At 46.9% G+C, this 25,208-nt stretch overlaps 1 protein-coding gene across 1 annotated transcript in view; it reads left to right on the top strand.

Moving 5' to 3' along the window:
• ugcg (UDP-glucose ceramide glucosyltransferase) overlaps positions 1–25,208 on the top strand; it is a 72,326-nt gene that overhangs the window by 5,144 nt on the left and 41,974 nt on the right. The window contains exon 2 of the mRNA XM_072517316.1: positions 24,770–24,911. Within this exon, the coding sequence (XP_072373417.1) occupies positions 24,770–24,911 (142 nt within the window). The remainder of the gene's footprint in view (positions 1–24,769; positions 24,912–25,208) is intronic.

Here is a 25,208-nt window from a genome sequence, read left to right as displayed (position 1 = left end):
TCTGTTGGTTCTGAATTATATGGCAATGCAACTGAATAGGGCAGAGGTGAAATGATTCAGCCAGTGAATTATCTAGGCGCAGCATTTATAAAATGAGCTACATCCCAGTCTCTGTCTATAATGTTTCTCACTGCAACCAAGTTTAGTGCACATGACTCCTGACAGTTTAATTCTATAACAGTAGCAACCTCAACCTTCAGTGTAGTTATATTACTATTACTTTTTAGCAGTTCTTCATTTTCACCATTTGATTTCCAATGGTCTTCCTCTCGGGTTCGTTTTTTAAAGTATGTTTTTTATGTAGTGTCTTCCACACTGCAGTGTTATATCTGCAGCTTGTAAGTCACATGTGATATCAATCTGGAGACAGCAACATACTATTTACATATTTATATCCGGTCATTTATGCTAAAACTATCAGTTTATAAGCACAGAATAATACAACATAGAAGGCGGCCATTTAACCGATGTGCCTGTACACCGACAATTACTTGGATTTCCACAGGATGTATTTCTTTAAAACACATGTCGGGTTGACCTCTTTCCTCCCAATTTATATTTCTTCCATTTGATACTCTATATTTTGACTGAAGAAAATCTTATAATCAGCAGAAATTGCCGTGTGATGTTAATTTGTTGTTGCATCTATTTTGAGACCGATTGGAAGCAACTAATGCGCAACAGGCCAATAGGAATTTTTTGAATGGCATTGCTCAAATACAATAGGAAGATGATCATGGTGTTTTTGTTAGCTATTTTTGCCCCGCGATAATTCCTAATGAAAGTTCCACATGTGAGATTCTTGATCCACTTATCGGGGAAGAGTAGATGTTGTGGTTTTTGTTTCCATTCTCGTGCTTTTTATCTTCATTAGAAAATGTGACGTCGAAGTAGGTAATTTGGCCCCTTGAACCTGCTCAGGCATTCAACTACCATGTTTATCCCCCATATCCCTTAGTATCTTTAAGTAGAAATCTATCGGGCAGCACTGTGGCACAGTGGTTAGTGCTGCTGTCTCACGGCGCCGAGGTCCCAGGTTCGATCCCGGCTCTGGGTCGCTGTCCATGTGGAGTTTGCACATTCTCCCCGTGTCTGCGTGGGTTTCGCCCCACAACCCAAAGATGTGCAGGTTAGGTGGATTGGCCACGCTAAATTGCCCCTTAATTGGAAAAAATGAATTAGGTACTCTATAAGAAAAAAAAACACTATCTAATTTGTCATGCAACAAATTAGCCAAGCTTTCCTTCAATTGAATATCAGGAGGCGCAAAGCCATTGCTTGGAGTTACCAACATAAACTCTAAATTTATTTTAAAAAGTAGAAATCTATCAATCTCTGTCCTGAATATATTCAATGACTTGAACATTCACCGATGTTTAGGTAGAAATTTTCAAAGATTCATCACTCTTGAGTGAAGAAATTCCTCCTTAGTTCTAATTGGCCTACCCCTTATTTTGAGACTGTTTCTCCTGATTCTAGAGCCCCAAACCAGGAGAAACCTCCCTATCAAGCACTGAGAATTATCGGCGATGTACATTTTCCTATGTGGGCTGTAACCAAGGCTGAAGAGCCTTTTCCACAATAAATGGGATGGGTTGACACCTTGTTCGCTGGGCATTATTCCAGCATCCGTAGGCAGTGCTCGTGTCTCCGCTCATCATGCCATGGAACAGTCTTGTCTTTTTCTGATTTACATGGGTAACGTCATGGTAAATTCACTAATATGTATCTGTGACCCTTGATTTTAATCATTCCACCATTGATAACTTTACCATCGGCTCCCAAGACCTAAGGTTTGGAAATTTGTCTCCTAAATCCCTCCTCCTCACTTGCCTCTCTTTCCTTTTAAGACACTCCTTAAAATCTACCACTTTGGTAAAGCATTTGGTCATTGGCTTAATATTTGTTTGTATGAATGGGTGCAAAATCTTATTCTCTAACACTGCTAGGATAAGCTGTGGGTAAAGTTCTTGGAAGTGTGGATGAGCAGAGGGATCTAGGTGTCCATGTACATAGATCCCTGAAAGTTGCCACCCAGGTTGATAGGGTTGTGAAGAAGGCCTACGGAGTGTTGGCCTTTATTGGTAGAGGGATTGAGTTCCGGAGTCATGAGGTCATGTTGCAGCCGTACAAAACTCTGGTACGGCCGCATTTGGAGTATTGCGTACAGTTCTGGTCACCGCATTATAGGAAGGACGTGGAAGCTTTGGAGCGGGTGCAGAGGAGATTTACCAGGATGTTGCCTGGTATGGAAGGAAAATGTTGAGGAACGGCTGATGGACTTGAGGTTGTTTTCGTTAGAGAGAAGAAGGTTAAGAGGAGACTTAATAGAGGTATACAAAATGATCAGGGGGTTAGATAGGGTGGACAGTGAGAGCCTTCTCCCGCGGATGGAAATGGCTAGCACGAGGGGACATAGCCTTAAACTGAGGGCTAATAGATATAGGACAGAGGTCAGAGGTAGGTTCTTTACGCAAAGAGTGGTGAGGCTGTGGAATGCCCTACCTGCAACAGTAGTGAACTCGTCAACATTGAGGGCGTTTAAAAGTTTATTGGATAAGCATATGGATGATAATGGCATTGTGTAGGTTAGATGGCTTTTGTTTTTTGACTTCCCATGTCGGTGCAACATCGTGGGCCGAAGGGCCTGTACTGCGCTGTATCGTTCTATGTTCAACACAGATAGCTGAAAAGTTCGATAAATCTGTTAGATAGTTGAATAATTAAGAGGGAAGGATGTACTTCGAGGGAATGCAACAGAAGTTTATGAGACTAATTCCAGGAAGAGGAGTTTGTCCTGTGTGGAGAGATTGAGTTGACCAGATCTATATTTTCAGGAGGTTAGAAGAAAGAGAGGTTAGGGTTAGGGATCTCTTTGAAATAATTACAATTCTTAAGGGACTTGACAAGGTTGACATTGAGAGGCTGTTTTCCCCTGGCTGGAAGATGAGGACTAGATGTCCCAATCTCCGTTCGAGGAGTTGATAATTTAGTGCTGAAATAAATTTCTTCATTCAAAGGGTGAATTTTGACATTCTCTGCCCCAGGAAGCTGCAAATACATATTTGAGTCCGATATTTACATATTTTTGGATATTAGAGATTCCGGGGATATGTGACTGTGGGAAGGTGGAGTTGAGGTGGAAGATTAGCCATGATCTTATGGAATGTCTGAGGAAGTTCAAAGGGCCAAATGGACCCCTTCTAGCCCCTGTTTCTTCTGTTTATATGTTCTTGCACTAAGGACACCATATAAATCCATTGGTTATATCTGAACCTACACATAAGCATTAGGTTTTTAATCTACAAAATGTAGATTAAAAGGTTAGGTGGATTGGCCATGCTAAATTACCCGTAGTGTCCATAAGGGTTGGGAGGGGTTATTGGGTTGCGGGGATAAGGTGGAAGTGAGGGATTAATGTGGGTCGGTGCAGACTCGATGGGCCGAATGGCCTCCTTCTGCACTGTATGTTCTATGTAATCTATGTATTCCTGTGGTCACATTTGGTGGGGTGGGTTGGGCGAGCTGGTGTGTGCTTGTTGAGGTGAACCCTGTAAGGGCCTAGGACAAATGGGAAAGAAACTAGAGAAAGACATGGGTCCAAGCCAGGGGCAAGGGGATTGCTTGAATTCATAGAAAAGTGTAAGTGAAGGGCGAATCAGCCGCAGTAGCTAAATCAATGGCATTGACCTTGATGGCAAACTCCAGGAACTTTGAGCAGGGACATACAATTAAGTCGATAGTTGGCAGTGGAGAAAATAAGGCACTTTTGTTGCCTTCCAGGATGACCCTTTGGTGGTGGAATTGTTTGGTTTGTAAAGGTTGTGAAGTTAATGGCGCATAATGTGGTTGTCAGCTGATGAATGACTAAAACTAGTTGTGGGCCCATTGCACCCAAGTTGGCAATCTTGGGCTTAAAGTGTACATTAGGATATACAAAGAAATAATAAGAATCGGGGAGAGCAAGGGCAATAAAAGTGGAGTTGAGGGAGTATTCATGTTCTGTAGCTGGATAATGGTGGCAAATAGGAATCTAAAGAATAGGCAATTGGATGTTTGAAAGTGTGGTTGTAAATAATTTAGTTTGGGGCAGGGGGAGATGTTTCCAGAAACCTGCAAAGGAAAGGGGTTGAAAGCAGGTGAGGGATGATTGTGTTGAAAGATGCATGGTAGTGGTTGGAGGTGGCCATGACCATGATTGTAGTTATTGCTGATGGGGTAGCCATGAATATGGATAGGAGATGTATATAGAGGGAAGGGTTCAGGGGCGTGAATTAAGAATGGAAATGAGGTACAGGTTTGAACTCCCGTCCTGTTTGTGTGTTGTATAGAACCCTTTACTGAGTCAATCAGGGAGGATGAGGAAATAAGAGGAGTGACGATCCCTGGCAGTGGAGAACTCGAGTCAATGCCTCCCTGTACATGGATTACGTCACTATCTTCTGCTCAGAGCTGCTGTTGGTGCACAGACTGATCAACATCTGCGACCAGTTCGAACTGGTCTAGGGTGCCAAGGTAAACTGTGGCAAGAGTGAAGTCATGTTCTTTGGGATCGAGGCTGACCGATCCCTTGTCCCCTTCATGGCCTGAAGGAGCTGGGGGTATGGTTCGGAGGGACCAAGGCATGCAATAGAAATTGAAAGGAGCAAGAAGGTATAATTAACCAAAAACTGGGTACGTGGGAGGACCGCTTCCCCTCCATTGTGAGTAAGAACATGGTCCCGGTGCGATGCACACTCGGTGTTGCTGTACATGATGCAGGTCTGGTCCATTCCTCACTCCTGCGCTGTGGTGATTACCTAAGCCATTTTCAGCTTCATCTGGGGGTCAAAAATGGACTACGTTCGAAGGGACATGATGTACAAATCTCTCGATAAGGATGGGTGGCAACATCGCTGTAATCCTGATGGCCACCTCTGTGTGTGGCCGCATCAAGCTGTGTGTAGATCCTTGGTACACCCAAGTGTACAGTCACTGCATGCTGAGGTTCTACCTGTCCCCAGTGTTGAGAAGGATGGGTCTGGCCACGTTGCCCTGGGACATTCCAAGTAGTTAGACCGTGCTGTACCACCTGTCCCTTGTGAAAAAACTCATGTAGCGAAACCCCTTTTGACTGCAAGTCCATCAAGCAGTGGTCTGCACGTAACATCGTAGAGACCCTTTGGGAAAAGAGGATGGTGGATCCTGTGAGATGGTACCCTGGCAAACTGTCACCGTCATTTGGCAGAATGCTTCATCAACCAGAACTTTCAAACAAGCACCGACACCTATCTTGGTTGGTGGTGAGAAATGTCCTCCCTGTCAGATCCTTCCCCCACGCCCGGAATCTCACCCCATCCTCATGTTGTCCTTCAGGTGACTGGTGGGGAAGAGACTCCTGTCCACCGCTTTATGGAATGTGCCTTTGCAAAGGATGTCTGGAGAGAGATGAGGTGTTTTTTGTTGAGGTTTGACCCAAGCAACTGCGTGCTGCAGGACTCTGTGCTCTGTGCACGGGCTGTTCCCAGGGACGCCCACAGAGACGAGCATCGGCTATTGCTGGAGGATCATCAACTCGGTGAAAGACGTTCTTTGGTCTGTCCGAAACTTGTTGGTCTTCCAGTATAAAGAGTTGTCCCTGACCGAGTGTTACAGATTGGCACATTCCAAGGCCCTGGACTATGTGCTGAGGGATGCACTAAAGCTTGGGGCGGCCACCGCAGAGGCGCAATGGGTTTCTCTAACATGTTTGCATCTCAAGAGTGCAGACGTGTATGTAGAGAACCTGAATAGTCTTGCACTGTGGTGGCCATTTTGAAATGTTTTTAATGTTCTTCCAGAAATTTAATAAATAAAGTATATTTTTGAAATAAAAAGAAAATCGCTTAAGGATGAGGATTTCCAAGTGGAAATGCCAAATGGGGCAAGGGAAAATGCTTGGGAGAACATGGTGGCAAATATGGTCTTCAAGGACTGAATAGTATTCTGTGGCACAAGCGCCAGCTGATGTTTGGCCAATGACACACTTTTGTGTTTCACTATCAGAAAATAATTTTCAAATAACATTTATGTTCAGTCTGCTGATATCATAGTTGTATGTGGACACCTGAGCAGTGTTACAAGGTTTAACCTAATTGAGAGAGTTCAGAATAATTGGTGGCAAAGCTCAAAATGCCTTATGAATTTTTGAGACCTTTTTAAAAAAGAAATTGGGGCATATGTGTCCATTTCCTGTATGGAACTTTATATGAGATAGTTTTGTTTATAAAAATCTGGAAGTGTTCCAGTGCATTGTTGAATGACCTTCACAGATTTATGTGACAATTTTGTGATTCGACAAGTTACATATTAGTTGATGCAGCATTTCTGTCTAGCATTTTGTATTTGGCTAAATAGCAGTTGGCATGATGGTGTTCATCTGTTTCCCGTGAAGTTGGTAGAATGGTGCCCAAAACCAATTATTCAAAGCTCAGGAGAAGTTGTAAAAGGGAAGACTAGCTGGAAATCTGTAGTTGTTGCATTGTTACTACCACAAAAAGATCTTGAGATTGTCTACTGTGATCGTAAACCGTAACCATGTTAGTAGTTTTTGTAATCGAACATCGTTTCATTGTAAAAATTATTGCAGAAAAAAATAACCCAAGATTTATTATGTGAAAGCAAAATGCAGTGGATGCTGGAGCTTTGAAATAAAAATAGAAAATGCTGGCAAAGCTCAGCAGGTCTGGTCGTGTCTGTGGGTGAATTTTATTTTTACTGCCTCAGATTCTGATATTTGTATGGAACTATACTTTAAAAAAAACCTGTTTTGAAAGCCTTTTCAATAAATAAAACCAAGTGTATGGCCATGAGACACTGCATAATGTAAGCATTCATAATGTAAGCATTCTATTTGCCTGTATGAGAATTAAATTTGTACATGGATTTTTATTTTGTTTAGCCTTGCAATTCCCCTTTTCTTCTCCCTGTCTAAAGTCTGTTTGTATCCTTGATTTTATTCCCACTGTCGTGCACTTTCTCAGCATTCCTGCCACATGCTTGTTGTTTTTAACAAGGAGGCCATGAAAATATTTGTTGGCAATGTTGCAATTGCCAGGAGGTGGGGGTGTATAGGAAAGAGAAGGTCATGAGGATCGAAAGAAATATACCTTCATTGTGATAACTTTCTTCAAATAAAAGTAGCTTGTACTGTCAGTGATCACGCTAACCTTTCTGGTGCTAATGTAGTTCTGAACCTATCTAAGTACCAACCTTTGTTCAATGAAAAGAACATCACGTATAGTAACTACTAGCTTTTGTTTGATGAAAGGACCATGAGAAGTGTATAATTTAAACTCAGCAATGTTATGTATATTGAAAAGCAAGATTGTTGTTCTTCAGTTAGTATTTTAAATAAATGAAAGACACGTCAAACAGGAAATTCATCTGTTGTTAAAAATTACTATATATATATATATATATTATATATATATGATGAAGTTCTAATTGCAGTTTTGCCTTAAAATCGTTTTGATTTAAAGCTGGAAGTCGGGTAAAATCTGTATGGCTGGAATAAATTCCCTCATGGGGAATAGTTTCATTGCAGATGAAAGGTTGATTTTTAAAAAATTATGTTTTAAAAATTATTTATTAAAAAAAAAACACATTTTTTCCAATTAAGGGGCAATTTATCATGCCCAATTCACCTACCATGCACATCGTTTTGGGTTGTGGGGGTGAGACCCACGCAGACACTGGGAGAATGTGCAAACTCCACACACACACTGACCCGGGGCCGGGATTGAACCCTGGTCTTCGGCGACGTGAGGCAGCAGTGCTTTTTTTAAAAAAACGATTTGATTACAAACCTAAGTTACAGCGAACAAACAACTATGCAGTCTGTACAGATTTTCCCCCTTCCACCCCCCCCCCCCCCCCCTTGAGGCAGCAGTGCTAACCGCTGCACCACTGTGCAACCCTTCAGATGTAAGGATGATGACTTCAGCTTTTGTGCTTTGCATGTTTGAAATTCTGCAATGCACTATCACTGCACAAAGCAAGGTCATGTGTATTTTGAAGCCAGAAATTCAAAGTGAGTATCCCCTCAAGCTTACCCATCCTGTTTTACGTTTAGATTCAAAAAGTTAGTAATGCTTCCTTGTTATTTTCCAAAGCACAAATTTCAAGATTCTATGTCAACCCGTTTTTGTTTTGATCCTCTTTTCACTTCATAAAGTAAAAAGATGAAAATTATGTTACTTAAAATTGATTCGGTTGTACAATCTTCTTTTGGGGAAAATGTAAATATGCTACAGAACATTCTTGTGTGTGCAGTGTGTTCCTGAATAACTGGAATGTGTCTCTGAATAATTCCTGGTGTGAAGTGCTTGCTGAAGTTGGCTGAGAGGCTAATATTCTGAAGGCAAGTCAGGTTGACTCATAGTCATGGAGAACATTTGCTTTGCAACTGGCCACTAAAGTCCTGGATGTAGGTTGTCAAACCAGTTAGACGGGACTAGAAATTGTGTGCCTTACTGCTGTTACCTAGTGCACGCCTGGCCTGCCTCCCAACATTCACCCTCCATAAACATGAGCTCACCCAAAAGTCTAATATCCTAACTTGCTCTGTCTGGATGCTGTTCACCTATCATCGCTGTGCTCATTGACCAACATTGGCTCAAGACTGGCAAAGCCTCGATTTTAAAATTATCATTGTTGTTTCCCAACTCCTCCCCTCCCGATCACTTCTCTCGTCCTATAATGTTCCTAGATCTCTGTGATCTTTCAATGCTCTTGACATCTCTGTTTTTGTTTGATAAGATTGCGGTGAAGCACCATGGGAACATTTTGCTATGTAAGAGGTGCTATATAAATGCAAGTTGGTATTGCGCTGAGAAAACCACAAATTGATTTTGTTACCATTACAATTTTACAATTACCTATTCTGTAAGGTTATCTATTCCTACTAAGGTTACTCCCTGCTCTAGTCCTGAACTTGCATCTTTCTCTCCTTTCTGATCATCCTCTCAGAAGTTAATCTTGTTCATGAAGCCCCCCACCTGCTCCCACAATTCTGTACCTACTAACCTGGTGAGCACCCAATTTCTTTCTCTGGTCCCTATGTTAGCTGATATTTTTAATAGTCATCTTTGCTCAAATACCTCATTTTTCTTCATTTGTACCATCATTGCCCCCTCCTCAAATAAACAACCTTGAACTCAACTCGTCTTCTCACCCCGTCTTTGCAAACTCCTGTCCACCCTTTTCTCTCCGTGAAACTGCTGTTGCCTCCCAAAACCCTGCCTATTTTTTCCTGAACTCCATGTTCGAATCTCTGCAATCTGGTTTGTGCCCATGCTTGTGTACAGAAACTACCTTTGCCAAAATCGCAACTGGCATTCTATGTGACTGTGTCAATGGTAAGCTATCCCTCCTCGCCCTTCTTGACTTGTTTGAAACTTTTGATATTGACTACACCATCCTCTTGTGTCCAGCTAGATGCAACAGGACCAGCCTGATTTCATTCTTGTTTGTTCAATCACACCCAGAGTATCACCAGCAGTGGCTTCTCCTACGATCATTACCTTTGACCCCAAAGGTCTATACTTGGCCCCTCTTATTTCTCATTTATACGTGACCCTTGCCAACATCATCCGAAAATACAATGTCAATTTGAGAATACCCAGCTCTATCTCTCGATCTCTAAATTGTCACACTGCTTCTTCGACATTCAACACATGATTTTATCCTTTTTTAAAAAAATATATATTTTATTGAAGTTTTTCAAACAAAGATTTTCCGTTTTTACAACTTAATAAAGGAATATACATTAAACATTATTTAAATAATATATTAAACTAGCAACAGATGGAAAAAGAAATAAACAAAAAGCAAATATCAACAACTAACTAAGAAAAAGCAAGAACACGGAATAATCCCCCCCCCCCCCCTGGGATTGCTGCCGCTGTCTTTTCTGTTTTTCCATTATCGTTCCGCGAGATAGTCAAGGAACGGTTGCCACCGCCTGGTGAACCCCTGAGCCGATCCTCTTAACGCATATTTTATTCGTTCCAGTCTTATGAACCCTGCCATGTTGTTTATCCAGGCCTCCACACCCAGGGGCTTCGCTTCTTTCCACATAAGTAGAATCCTTCACCGGGCTACTAGGGGCGCAAAGGCCAAGACGTCGGCCTCTTTCGCCTCCTGCACTCCCGGCTCTTCTGCAACCCCAAATATAGCCAACCCCCAGCTTGGTTTGACCCGGACCCCCACCACCTTTGAGATTACTCTTGCCACACCCTCCCAGAACTCATGCAGTGCCGGACACGACCAGAACATGTGAGTGTGATTCGCCGAGCTTCCCGAGCACCTCCCACACCTGTCCTCCACCCCAAAAAACCTGCTCAGTCTTGCTCCCGTCATATGCGCTCTGTGTAGAACCTTAAATTGAATCAGGCTAAGCCTGGCACACGAGGACGAGGAATTTACCCTACTTAGGGCATCTGCCCACAGCCCCCCCTCAATCTCTTCCCCCAGCTCCTCTTCCCATTTTCCCTTCAGCTCCTCTACCAACGCCTCCCCCTCATCTCTCATCTCCCTGTATATTTCGGACACTTTACCTTCTCCAACCCATGCCCCCAAAATCACTCTATCCTGGACCCCTTGCGTCGGGAACCGCGGAAATTCCCTCACCTGTTGCCTCGTAAATGCCCTCACTTGCATGTATCGGAAAGCATTCCCTGGTGGCAACTTATATTTTTCTTCCAAACTCGCAAACGTCCCGTCCACAAACAGGTCCTTCAGCTTCCTAATTCCTGCTCGCTGCCAACATTGAAATCCCCCATCTATCCTCCCCGGGACGAACCTGTGGTTATTCCTTATCGGGGACCACACTGAGGCACTCGTCACTCCCCTATGTCGTCTTCACTGCCCCCAGATCTTCAAGGTCGCCACCACCATTGGGTTTGTGGTGTACCTTTTCGGGGAGAACGGTAGTGGCGCCGTCGCCAGCGCTTTTAGGCTCGTTCCCTTACAGGACGCTGTCTCCAACCTTTTCCAAGCCACACCTTCTTCTTCCCTCATCCACTTACAGACCATCGACACATTGGCGGCCCAATAGTAGTCACTCAGACTTGGCAGTGCCAATCCCCCTCTGTCCCTACTGCGCTGCAGGAACCCCCTCTTTACCCTCGGGGTCTTTCCCGCCCACACAAAGCTCACAACGCTCCTGTCTATTTTTTTGAAGAAGGCCTTTGTAATCAGGGTGGGGAGGCACTGAAACACGAAAAGAAACCACGGGAGGACCACCATTTTAACCGCCTGTACTCTGCCCGCCAATGACAGGGGCACCATATCCCACCTCTTAAAGTCCTCCACCGTCGCGTCAGGTTAAGTTTATGTAGGGTTCCCCAGTTCCTGGCCACCTGAATCCCCAGGTATCGAAAATTCCTTGCTACTCTCCTCAGCGGCAGAGCATCTATCCCCCTGCCCTGTTCCCCAGGGTGCATCACAAAAAGTTCACTCTTTCCCATGTTTAATTTGTATCCCGAGAACTCTCCAAACTCCCTGAGTATCTGCATTACCTCTGGCATCCCCTCTACCGGGTCCGTCACATATTGCAGCAAACCGTCTGCATATAGTGACACTCGATGTTCCTCTCCCCCTCTAAGCACCCCCTCCACTTCTTAGAGTCCCTCAGTGCTATAGCCAATGGTTCAATTGTCAACGCGAACAGTAACGGGGACAGGGGGCACCTTTGTCATGTACCCCTATGTAATTGAAAGTATCCCGATCTTTGCCTGTTTGTAACGACGCTTGCCACCGGGGCCGCGTACAAGAGTCTAACCCATCTAATGAACCCCTCCCCGAACCCAAATCTCTTCAGCACCTCCCACAAATAGGCCCACTCCACCCTATCTAATGCCTTCTCTGCATCCATCGCCACCACTATCTCTGCCTCCCCCTCCGGTGGGGGCATCATCATCACCCCCAGCAACCTTCGTACATTGGCATTCAATTGTCTCCCCTTAACAAACCCTGTCAGGTCGTCATGTACCACCCCTGGGACACAATCCTCTATCCTTGTTGCCATCACTTTGGCCAGCAGTTTGGCGTCTACGTTTAGGAGGGAGATGGGCCTGTATGACCCGCACTGCAGCGGGTCTTTGTCTCGTTTCAGGATTAGCGATATCGTCGCCTCCGACATTGTCGGGGGTAATGTCCCCTTTCCTTAGCCTCATTAAAGGTTCTCGCCAAAAGCGGGGCCAACAGGTCCATATATTTCCTATAAAATTCCACCGGGAACCCATCTGGTCCCGGGGCCTTCCCTGCTTGCATGCTCCCGATTCCTTTGATCACCTCATCCACCTCAATCTGCGCCCCCAGACCTGCCACCTCCTGCCCCTCCATCCTCGGGAACTCTAGCTGGTCCAAAAAGTGTATCATTCCCTCTTCCCCTCCGGGAGTTGGGACTTGTACAGCCTCTCATAGAATGTCTTGAACACCTCGTTCACTTTCCCTGCTCTCTGCTCCATCTTTCCCATTTCGTCCCTAAATCCTCCAATCTCTCTCGCCGCCCCCCCTCTTCCGAAGTTGTTGGGCCAGCAGCTGGCTCGCCTTTTCCCCATAGTCATATTGTATCCCCTGTGCCTTCCTCCACTGTGCCTCTGCCTTTCCCGTGGTCAGCAGGTCAAACGCCGTCTGTAATCTTCGTCTTTCCCTGTATAGCCCTTCGTCTGGGGCCTCCGCATACTTCCTATCCACCCTCTCAATTTCCCCTACTAATCTCTCTCTTTCTTTACCCTCTTGTTTCCCCTTGTGGGCTCTGATGGAAATTAGCTCTCCTCTAACCACCGCCTTCAGCGCTTCCCATACTACTCCCACCTGGACCTCCCCATCGTCATTGACCTCCAGGTATCTTTCGATACATCCCCTCACCCTTCCGCAGACCCCCTCGTCCGCCAGTAGTCCCATGTCTAATCGCCAGAGTGGGCGCTGGGCCCTTTCCTCTCCTAGTTCCAGCTCCACCCAATGCGATGCGGGGCGTGATCTGAAACGGCTATGGCCGAGTACTCCGTTCCTGCCACTTTCGGGATCAGTGCCCTTCCCAAAACAAAAAAGTCTATCTGGGAATACACCTTGTGGACGTGGGAGAAAAAGGAAAACTCTTTACCCATCGGTCTGGCGAATCTCCACGGATCTACTCTTTCCCCCCCCCCATTTGCTCCATGAACCCCTTAAGCACCTTGGCCGCTGCCGGCCTTCTCCCGGTCCTGGATCTGGACCGGTCCAGCCCTGGGTCAAGCACTGTGTTAAAGTCCCGTCCCCCCCCATTAACAAGTTTCCCACCTCCAGGTCCGTGATACGTCCCAGCATTTGCTTCATGAATACCGCGTCATCCCAGTTCGGGGCATATACGTTCACCAGCACAACCGCCTTACCCTGCAATCTGCCACTCACCATCACATACCTGGCCACACTATCCACCACTATGGTCTTAACCTCGAACGATACACGTTGCTCCACCAGTATTGCCACCCCTCTGTTTTTCGCGTCCAACCCTGAGTGGAATACCTGTCCCAACCATCCTTTCCTTAGTCTAACCTGATCCGCCAACTTCAGGTGCGTCTCCTGGAGCATAACCACGTCCGCCTTCAGTCTCTTTAAGTGCGCAAACACCCTTGCCCTCTTAATCGGCCCATTTAAACCCCTCACATTCCACGTGACCAGCCGGGTTGGGGGGCCATTTACCCCCCCCCCCCCCCCCCTCGTCGACTAGCCATCCCCTTTTTTAAACCATCTCCTCACCCAGGTCTCTCGCACCCGTCTGTCCCCCAGACGGCGCCCTCCCGTCCCGACCACCTTGTCTCGTATCAACTCCCCCTTACTCTCAGCAGCAGCAACCCAGTTAATCCCCCCCCCCCTTTAGATCCCCCTCTAGCCTGATTACTCCCCCCATATTGCTTCCGGAAGTCAGCTAACTCTGGCTGACCTCGGCTTGCCCCGTTCATCCTTTGACCTCCCTGCGTGTGAGGCTCCCTTCCTTCCTGCGCCCTTTTTCCCGCCATAGTTTCCATAGCGCGGGAAAATACCCGCGCCTTCCTCTCGGCCCCGCCCCTAATGGCGCAGTTCCCTCGTTCCCCTTCCCTGTCCCCTTTTCCACCGGCGCCCACATTTCTTCATGTCCCCCACATCGGGGGGAGAAAAATTCCCCGTCCAACATTATTATACATTAGCCCTCCCCTCTCCCCACTTTACATTTCTGTGCCACCACCTCGCTACCCCTCTCCGGGCAATTTCTCTTCCTGAATAAATGTCCATGCCTCCTCCGCCGTCTCGAAGTAGTGGTGTTTGCCCTGATGTGTGACCCACAATTTCGCCGGCTACAGCATCCCAAATTTGACTTTCTTCCTATGGAGCACCGCCTTGGCCCGGTTGAAGCTCTCCCTCTTTCTCGCCACCTCCGCACTCCAGTCTTGATACACGCGTATCACCGCGTTCTCCCACTTGCTACTCCGTGTCTTCTTAGCCCAGCTCAGGACCATCTCCCTGTCCCTGTAGCGATGGAACTTCACCACTATTGCTCTTGGTGTTTCCCCTGCCTTTGGTCTTCTCACGAGGACCCGGTACGCTCCCTCCACTTCCAAGGGGCCCGTTGGGGCCTCAGCTCCCATTAGAGTATGGAGCATCGTACTCACATACACCCCAGCATCAGCTCCCTCTGTTCCTTCGGGGAGACCTAAAATCCGTAGGTTCTTCCTCCTCGGGCTGTTCTCCAGGGCTTCCAGCCTTTCTATGCACCTCTTATGTAGTGCCTCGTGCGTCTCCGTTTTTACCACCAGGCCCTGTATCTCGTCTTCGTTCTCGGCTGCCTTTGCCTTCACTCCACAGAGCTCCATCGCCTGGACCTTTTGTGTTTCCTTTAGTCCCTCGATTGCCAGTAACATCGGCGCCAGCACCTCTTTCTTGAGCTCCTCCACACATCGTCGGAGGAACTCCTGCTGTTCCGGGCCCCATACCACCTGGGCTCCCTTGGCCGCCATCTTGCTTCTCCCTTCTCTTCTCTGCCGCTGCTCCAAAGGATCCTCCGCAATCTGGCCACTACTGTCGCTCCTTTCCATCCACACCCGGGGGGACTCCTTCCTTTGTCACCTCACACTGGGTTTGGCCGCAAAACATTTCTGTTGGGGCTCCCGATAAGAGCCCAAAAGTCCGTTGAAACGGGAGGTGCTGAAACATGCGGCATAGCTGGTCATCGCCGCAACCGGAAGTCGGTTTTTTATCCTTTTGATCTTTCATGAATCGATTGCCCTTGAATTGAGGGCAGTTAAATGTCAACCACATTGCCATGGGTCTGGAGTCACATGGAAACCAGACCGTGAGGATGACAGATTTCCTTTCTAAAAGAGAAGTGATGTACCAGATGGGTTTTTCAGTGATAGTTGCCACGATCACCTTTACTTATCACCATTACTTGAGACTAGCTTTATATTCTAGATTTATTAATTCAAATTCCATCAGTTGCCATGATGAGATTTGAACCCAGAAGCCTGGGCCTCTGGATTACTATTCCAGTGACATTACCACTATGCCACTATTCTCCAGTAAAAACTTACTCCAACTGTGTATTGGGAAGACCAAAGCCATTGGTACATCTCCACCACAAAGTCTGTTTCCTATCCATATCAACATCTCTCTTCCTGCTAAATGAGGATGAACCAGCCTGCTTGCAACTTTGGTATCATACTTGGCCACAAAATGAACTTCTGACCACATCCGTATCATCACTAAGACCACCCATTTCTACTACGAGATTGCCTGATCCATCCCTGCCTCAGCTCATCTGCTAGTGAAACTCTCATCCATGTCTTTGCTTCCTTTAGGCTTGATTATTCAAATTTACTCTTGTCCAGCCTCTTATCTTCTTAAAACTTGATTCATCCAAAACAGTGCTATGCATGTCCTGGATCACACCCAAGTCCCATTCACCCATCCATCCCTGTGCTTGCTGACCTACACTGGCTTCTAGTTGAGCTGTGTCTCTATTTTAACCGATTGTTCTGTGGCCTTGTCTCCTCCCTATCTTTGCAACCTCCTCCATCTCTTACAATCCTCTGAAATCTCTTGTTTGCTCACCATTGACATGAAGGTCATAAGCTCTTGAATTCAATTCCTAAACCTTTGCCATTTTACTCCTTTTAAGACCGCCCAACTTTGATCAAGCTTTTGGTTGCCTGCTCAAATATCTCCTGTAGTTGGTGTGAAAATTTGTTCGATAACACTAGAATGAAGTGTGTTGGGCCGTTTTACTATGTTAAAGGAGCTACATGAATGAAAGTTGGTATTGTGTCTCTGAAAGTGCTATCCATTTAACTGAATTCCCAAGACTCTTCCATCACTTTAAATTTATCTTTTTTAATGAGTTTGATAGTATAAGTTTCCTTTTGTATGAGGAAGAATTAAAGATGTCTGTCAATACAGGCAGTGACGAGACTTCCGGGTGCGGCGATGACCAGCTAAGTCGCACGTTTCGGCAGCTCCCGGTGGAACGGACTTTTGGGCTCTTAATAAGAGCCCCAACGGCAATTTTAACGGCTAAAAGCACTGTGCGGTAAACCAGAAGGGAATCCCCCCTGGATACGGATGGAAAAAGGAGAGGAAAGTGGCCGGATTGCGGTGGATCCTTTAGAGAAGTGGCAAGGAAGGCAAGCAAAAACCAAGATGGCGTCGGAAGGTGGCTGTTTAATATGGGGCCCTGAACAACACGAGTTTTTGAAACGCTGCGTGGAAGAGCTTAAAAAGGAGATGAAGAAGGAGCTGTTGGCCCCGATATTACAGGCAATTGAAGGGCTAAAAGATGAGCAAAAGACCCAGGAGCGGGAGCTTCGGGTCGTGAAGGCAAAGGCTGCCGAGGACGATATACAGGGCCTGGTGGTGAAGACGGAGATGCACGAGGCACACCATAAACGATGTGTGGAAAGGCTGGAGGTGCTGGAGAATAATGCGAGGAGGAAGAATTTAAGGATTCTTGGTCTTCCTGAAGAGGCGGACGTCGGGGCATATGTGAGCACGATGCTGCACTCGTTAATGGGAGCGGAGGCCCCGACGGGTCCGTTGGAGGTGGAGGGAGCATACCGAGTGATGGCACGAGGACCGAGAGCAGGAGAAATTCCCAGAGCCATAGTGGTGAGATTCCTCCGTTTTAAGGACAGAGAGATGGTCCTCAGATGGGCAAAGAAAACTCGGAACAGTAGGTGGGAGAACGCGGTGATCCGCGTATATCAAGACTGGAGTGCGGAGGTGGCGAGAAGGAGGGCGAGCTTTAATCGGGCCAAGGCGGTGCTTCATAAAAAGATTAAATTTGGAATGCTGCAGCCGGCAAGACTGTGGGTCACATATCAAGGGAAGCACCACTACTTTGAAACGGCGGATGAGGCATGGACATTTATTGTTGAAGAGAAATTGGGATAAGCGGGTTATTAAAAAAGAACGTCTGAGACAAAGTGGGGGGGGCGAAGAGGGGGGAAAAAGGGGGGAGAGATGATTTTTATGTTGTTAATCCTGCAACCCGGTAACTTTTCTCTCTTCCACAGGTTGTGGGGGAGGGAGGTGGAGGAGCTGGGGGCGTTGGCCATTGGGGGCGGGGCCAAAAGGGAAGCGCGGGCTTTGTTCCCACGCTATGATAATTATGGCGGGAATAGGGAAGCAGGAAGGAGGGGGCGTCGCACGGTGCGAGCCGAGGTCACGGGGGGAAGCCGAGGTCGGCCAGAGTTTGCTGACTTCTGGGAGCAACGTGGGGGTGTAACTACGCTAGTGGGGGATCTAGCGGGGGGGGGGGGGAGGGGGGGATTTACTGGGTCGCTGCTGCTGGGGAGAAGGGGGGAGCTGGTATGGGGTGGGGTGGGCGGGGAGGGTGGGCACCTCCTGGGGGGGACACAGCTGCGTGGGAACCGGGTGAGGAGCTGGATAAAAGGGGATGGCTAATCGACAAGGGGGGGGTAAAGAGCCCCCCAACCCGGCTGATCACGTGGAATGTGAGAGGGCTGAACGGGCCGATAAAGCACGGGTACTCGCACACCTTAAGAAACTTAAGGCAGATGTGGTTATGTTACAGGAGACGCATTTGAAACTGATAGACCAGGTTAGACTACGTAAAGGATGGGTGGGGCAGGTGTTTCATTCGGGGCTAGATGCGAAAAACAGGGGGGTGGCTATACTAGTGGGGAAGCGGGTAATGTTTGAGGCAAAGACCATAGTGGCGGATAGTGGGGGCAGATACGTGATGGTGAGTGGCAAATTACAGGGGGAGGCGGTGGTCTTAGTGAACGTTTTTGCCCCGAACTGGGATGATGCCAACTTTATGAGGCGCATGTTAGGACATATCCCGGACCTAGAGGTGGGGAAGTTGGTAATGGGTGGAGATTTTAACACGGTGCTGGAACCAGGGCTGGACAGATCGAGGTCCAGGACTGGAAGGAGGCCGGCAGCAGCCAAGGCGCTTAAAGACTTTATGGAGCAGATGGGAGGGGAGGAGTAGACCCATGGAGATTTAGCAGACCTAGGAGTAAGGAGTTTTCGTTTTTCTCCTATGTCCACAAAGTTTATTCGCGAATAGACTTTTTTGTTTTGGGAAGGGCGTTGATCCCGAAGGTGAGGGGGATGGAGTATACGGCTATAGCTATTTCGGATCACGCTCCACACTGGGTGGACTTGGAGATAGGGGAGGAAAAAGAACGGCGCCCACCCTGGAGAATGGACATGGGACTAATGGCGGATGAGGGGGTGTGTCTAAGGGTGAGGGGGTGTATTGAAAAGTACTTGGAACTCAATGATAATGGGGAGGTCCAGGTGGGAGTCGTCTGGGAGGCGCTGAAGGCAGTGGTTAGAGGGGAGCTGATATCAATCAGGGCACATAAAGGAAAGCAGGAGAGTAGGGAACGGGAGCGGTTGCTGCAAGAACTTCTGAGGGTGGACAGGCAATATGCGGAGGCACCAGAGGAGGGACTGTACAGGGAAAGGCAAAGGCTACACGTAGAATTTGATTTGCTGACAACGGGTACTGCAGAGGCACAGTGGAGGAAGGCACAGGGTGTACAGTACGAATATGGGGAGAAGGTGAGCAGGTTGCTGGCCCACCAATTGAGGAAAAGGGGAGCAGCGAGGGAAATAGGGGGAGTGAGGGATGAGGAGGGAGAGATGAAGCGGGGAGCGGAGAGAGTGAATGGAGTGTTCAAGGCATTCTATGAAAGATTATATGAAGCTCAGCCCCCGATGGGAAGGAGAGAATGATGTGTTTTCTGGACCAGCTGGAATTTCCTACGGTGGAGGAGCAGGAGAGGGTGGGACTGGGAGCACAGATCGAAATGGAGGAAGTAGTGAAAGGAATTAGGAGCATGCAGGCGGGGAAGGCCCCGGGACCGGATGGATTCCCAGTTGAATTTTATAGGAAATATGTGGACTTGCTCTCCCCGCTACTGATGAGAACCTTTAATGAGGCGAGGGAAAGGGGACAGCTGCCCCCGATTATGTCAGAGGCAACGATATCGCTTCTCCTAAAGAAGGAAAAAGACCCGCTGCAATGCGGGTCCTATAGGCCTATTTCTCTCCTGAACGTAGACGCTAAGATTCTGGCCAAGGTAATGGCAATGAGGATAGAGGATTGTGTCCCGGGGGTGGTCCATGAGGATCAAACTGGGTTTGTGAAGGGGAGACAGCTGAATACGAATATACGGAGGCTGCTAGGGGTAATGATGATGCCCCCACCAGAGGGGGAAGCGGAGATAGTGGTGGCGATGGATGCCGAGAAAGCATTTGATAGAGTGGAGTGGGATTATTTGTGGGAGGTGTTGAGGAGATTTGGCTTTGGAGATGAGTATATTAGATGGGTACAGCTGCTGTATAGGGCCCCGATGGCGAGCGTGGTCACGAATGGACGGGGGTCTGCGTATTTTCGGCTCCATAGAGGGACGAGGCAGGGATGTCCTCTGTCCCCATTATTGTTTGCACTGGCGATTGAGCCCCTGGCAATAGCATTGAGGGGTTCCAGGAAGTGGAGGGGAGTACTCTGGGGAGGAGAAGAACACCGGGTATCTCTGTATGCGGACGATTTGTTGTTGTATGTGGCGGACTCGGCGGAGGGGATGCCAGAGATAATGCGGATACTTGGGGAGTTTGGAGAATTTTCAGGATATAAACTGAACATGGGGAAAAGTGAGTTGTTTGTGGTGCATCCAGGGGAGCAGAGCAGAGAAATAGAGGACTTACCGCTGAGGAAGGTAACAAGGGACTTTCGCTACTTGGGGATCCAGATAGCCAAGAATTGGAGTACATTGCATAGGTTAAATTTAACGTGGTTGGTGGAACAGATGGAGGAAGACTTCAAGAGATGGGACATGGTATCCCTGTCACTGGCAGGGAGGGTGCAGGCGGTTAAAATGGTGGTCTTCCCGAGATTCCTTTTTGTGTTTCAGTGCCTCCCGGTGGTGATCACGAAGGCTTTTTTCAAAAGGATTGAGAAGAGTATCATGAGTTTTGTGTGGGCCGGGAAGACCCCGAGAGTGAGGAAGGGATTTTTGCAGCGAAGTAGGGATAGGGGGGGGGCTGGCACTACCGAGCCTAAGTGAGTACTACTGGGCCGCCAATATCTCAATGGTATGTAAGTGGATGGGAGAAGAGGAGGGAGCGGCGTGGAAGAGATTGGACAGGGCGTCCTGCAGGGGGACTAGCCTACAAGCTATGGTGACGGCGCCGTTGCCGTTCTCACCGAAGAAATACACCACAAGCCCGGTGGTGGTGGCTACTCTGAAAATTTGGGGGCAGTGGAGACGGCATAGGGGAAAGACTGGAGCCTCGGTGTGGTCCCCGATAAGAAATAACCATCGGTTTGCTCTGGGGAGAATGGATGGGGGATTTGGAACATGGCAAAGAGCAGGAGTAACACAATTGAGAGATCTGTTTGTAGATGGGATGTTTGCAAGTCTGGGAGCGCTGACCGAAAAATATGGGTTGCCCCAAGGGAATGCATTCCGGTATATGCAACTGAGGGCTTTTGCGAGGCAACAGGTGAGGGAATTCCCGCAGCTCCCGACGCAGGAGGTGCAAGATAGAGTGATCTCGAAGACATGGGTGGGGGACGGTAAGGTATCAGACATACATAGGGAAATGAGGGACGAGGGGGAGATTATGATAGATGAGCTGAAAGGGAAATGGGAAGAAGAGCTGGGGGAGGAGATTGAGGAGGGACTGTGGGCTGATGCCCTAAGTAGGGTAAACTCATCGTCCTCGTGTGCCAGGCTAAGCCTGATACAATTTAAGGTGTTACACAGGGCGCATATGACTGGAGCACGGCTCAGTAAATTTTTTGGAGTAGAGGATAGGTGTGCGAGATGCTCGAGAAGCCCAGCGAATCACACCCACATGTTCTGGTCATGTCCGGCACTACAGGGGTTTTGGGTGGGGGTGACAAAGGTGCTTTCGAAGGTGGTGGGGGTCCAGGTCGAACCAAGCTGGGGGTTGGCTATATTCGGGGTTGCAGAAGAGCCGGGAGTGCAGGAGGGGAAAGAGGCTGATGTTTTGGCCTTTGCGTCCCTAGTAGCCCGGCGCAGGATACTGTTGATGTGGAAGGAAGCCAAGCCCCCGGGTGTGGAGACCTGGATAAATGACATGGCAGGGTTTATAAAGCTGGAAAGGATTAAGTTCGTCCTAAGGGGATCGGCTCAAGGGTTCACCAGGCGGTGGCAACCGTTCGTCGAATACCTCACAGAAAGATAGAGGGAATGGAAAAGAAGAAGACAGCAGCAGTGACCCGGGGGGGGGGAGGAGGAACCAGAAGGACTCTCAGGGATGTTAGTGTATAAGTATAATATGTATAGGTTGTTGTTATAGGTAATTGTATACTGGACTGCTGAATTGTATTTTTGGAGAGTATTTATTTGGGACAAGGCAGTTGCCATTTAGTTTTGTTTTTTAATTTTGATGTTGTTTATATATTATTTATTTCTTGTTTAAAAAAAAAAAAACTGACCATTGTTATTTATATTGTTATATTACTGTGTAAAAGATACACAATGTACTGTTATGGTTGGCCAAAAATTTTGAATAAAATATATTTTAAAAAAATAATAAAATACAGGCAGTGACTCATTAGCCTTACCCAATATATTCTTGGAAACCAAGGATTATTTATTGAATGCTTGATAGAGTACACTTGTGGATCCTTGGGAACACAAAGGCTTGTGCATTACTTGGCGGGGGGGGGGGGGGGGGGGGAACTGTTCGAAAGGATGTTCCTGATGGTGCTTTTTATATTCATTAATGGTTAATCTACACTTCCCCATGTTATAGAATTTACACTGTAGAAGCAGGCCATTTGGCCCATTGAGTCTGCACCAGCTCTTGGAAGGAGCACCCTACTTGAGCCACCCTATCCCCGTAACCCAACCTAACCTTTTTTGCACAGTACGAAGTCTTACAACACCAGGTTAAAGTCCAACAGGTTTGTTTCGATGTCACTAGCTTTCGGAGCGCTGCTCCTTCCTCAGGTGCCTGTTCCTGTTCCTGCCTGTGAGGAACAGGCACCTGAGGAAGGAACAGCGCTCCGAAAGCTAGTGACATCGAAACAAACCTGTTGGACTTTAACCTGGTGTTGTAAGACTTCGTACTGTGCTCACCCCAGTCCAACGCCGGCATCTCCACATCATAACCTTTTTTGGACACTAAGCAGCAATTTATCATGGCCAATCCACCTAACCTGCACATCTTTGGACTATGGGAGGAAACCGGAGCACCCGGAGGAAGCCCACGCAGACACTGGGAGAACATGCAAACTCCACACAGTCACCTGAGGCCAGAATTGAACCTGGGACCCTGAGTTGTGAGGCAGCAGTGCTAACCACTGTGCCACCCAAAAACAATTCCTCTATTGCATTCCATATTTTTGGAGAATGGATGATTTAAGTTAGAAGGAACATCTATGAATGTAGCTCTGAGTTGTCCCATTTTGAGATATACAGTAAAAACATTATTATCCAGCATTCGCAGGGAATGGGTTTGCTGGTTAACCAAAAAGGCAGTTAACAGAAAGTTACATTTATCAATGGAATAAAGTGCAATATTTGTAGCATACACTAATATGCAAATACTCAGGAATTAAGGAACAGTATACTTTTTACTTCTAATCTTAGCTGTACAGTAAAACAAAGTATGAAGTAACCCAATACACAGGTATGGGTTACAGATAACTTTGTAATTGCTTCTGATGGGTAAAGTGATGATTCGTATCAGGAGAACATCAAAACTTCCAGATTGGTAGAGACTTTGCAGTTGATAGATTGCTGGGTAATGGTGTTTACTGTATTAAATGTTTACTTGGTTTGGAGGGAACTTGAGAATGTAGTCCCAGCTCGAGGATAAACTGCTACAAACATCGTAATTATGATTTTTAAATCTCCTTCCTACTTATTGTGCTGAGCCAATTCTGTATGTTGTAACTAACGGTGAACTGTGCTCTGAAAGTTTGAGGAGTGCTTTTAGGTAATTGCAATGGAGAAGTGCAGACCTCTTTTTTTTTTTTAACCCCGCTACTGTTAGTGGAAAAGTAAAATGGCATTTATCTTTTGGCATCGGGATTCTCTCCGGCATCAAGTATTTTCTGTCCATGTTCTGTAGGTTTGACATTTTTGTGTGTCATTGTATGATTCTCAGTTCCTTCTCTCTGCTCATAGTCTCCATGGAGGCCCACAATCGAAATATAAAAGGATGAAAGTGCCTCACAGAGACTGCAAAAACACCTAATATTTTTTTAAATATATTTTTATTGGAATTTTTTGGACTTAATACCTCGCCAGCCAGCTTTCCAAGCATCACTGTGATGTATTCTGTGAGGTTTCTCCCCTCCATCCCCCCGGGCAACCGCAAATAATCTTTTCATCAAAAATTCATCTCATCCTCTTATCGGCAATTCTCCGGTTTTGCCGACACAATTGGTTCTCTTGGTTGACGACTTTATCCTTCAAACCCTTCTGGGTCTTGACCAGGCCTGTTGCCTCGTGTGCTGCGATCTGGTCCTCGTGGTCCGTGGCAGCTTTTTTTGAGGTTCCGTGTCGTCGTTACCTGGGCCTCTAGCATCGGCTCCATATTGTCCATTGCCTCCCTCATGGGAACTGTCGTGGCCTCCACTGCCGCCCGACGGCTGCCACGAGGTCTTTTCTCATCTCCTCCCTATGTCTCTAGATCTCAGAGGTGATGAAGCATCTCAATTTGTCTATCAGCGCCTGGGTCTGTGCTGGTAATTCTGCAGGGTTGGCCTTGCAGTTCTGTGCCTCCACATGCAATTCCCTGCTCTGAGGTTTGAGGTTTCCCATTCCTCTTTACTGGCTTTTCGGCTGGGCGGCTGATTCTTTGCCCATCGTGGTTGGCAGTGCGGTCAGTGGGGGGTTGGTCTGGGGGGATTGAGTACTTTTGGTGCCTGTTCGTTGGAGTTAAACGTTGATGTTCTTCGACGAGAGCCACCTTTCGTGCAACCCGCTCAATTCATGGCCGCCACTGGATGTCAACCCCTAATATTTTATCTCTAATGCCATGCTACTTACTGAAACTTAAAAGTTTTATCGTGATTTCATTTCACTCACTTGTGCCTATGAGGAATTATTTGCAAAACCGAATTCCAATAAAAGTTCAATATTTATCTTTTGAAATATTTACATAGAAACCCAGCCCTTTAAGGCAGCATTTCTTAGAATTTATTTTTACGGGATGTCGGCTTCGCTAACGTAAAACAATTTCTAACATTGGTGAATTTACATGTCCCCCTCAGGCGCCTTCATCTCAACAAGAAGACAACAGACAAACAACCTTACAGCAAGCTTCCTGGTGTGTCTCTGCTTAAACCCCTGAAAGGAGTGGATCCAAATCTCATAAACAACTTGGAAACTTTCTTTGAACTTGATTATCCTAAAGTATGTATAAACATCTCATGGAGCTCTGCTGTTTACTAATGAATGTTATGGAGTGGGGTGGAGGAAGTATAGATCACAGAGACCTAATTGTTGTAAGATCGTATTAAGTGGTAAGTGAGCTAGGGAAGATTTGTTTATTGAACCTATTATGCTGTTTATCTTTAAAGATAAATACAGATGAAACCCATCATTGTGCGTCCAAGGTGACACCAACTATTTTTGCCTTTATTCTGTATCCATAAATTCATCCATACATTGATAATTCCGCATGTAAAGTAAACCTTTCAGATGCAAGTC

Source organism: Scyliorhinus torazame, chromosome 9 (assembly GCF_047496885.1).
Source record: "Scyliorhinus torazame isolate Kashiwa2021f chromosome 9, sScyTor2.1, whole genome shotgun sequence".
Lineage (NCBI taxonomy): Eukaryota > Metazoa > Chordata > Chondrichthyes > Carcharhiniformes > Scyliorhinidae > Scyliorhinus > Scyliorhinus torazame.
Note: the sequence above shows the minus strand (reverse complement) of the source record. Positions and strands in the feature narration are given on the sequence as shown.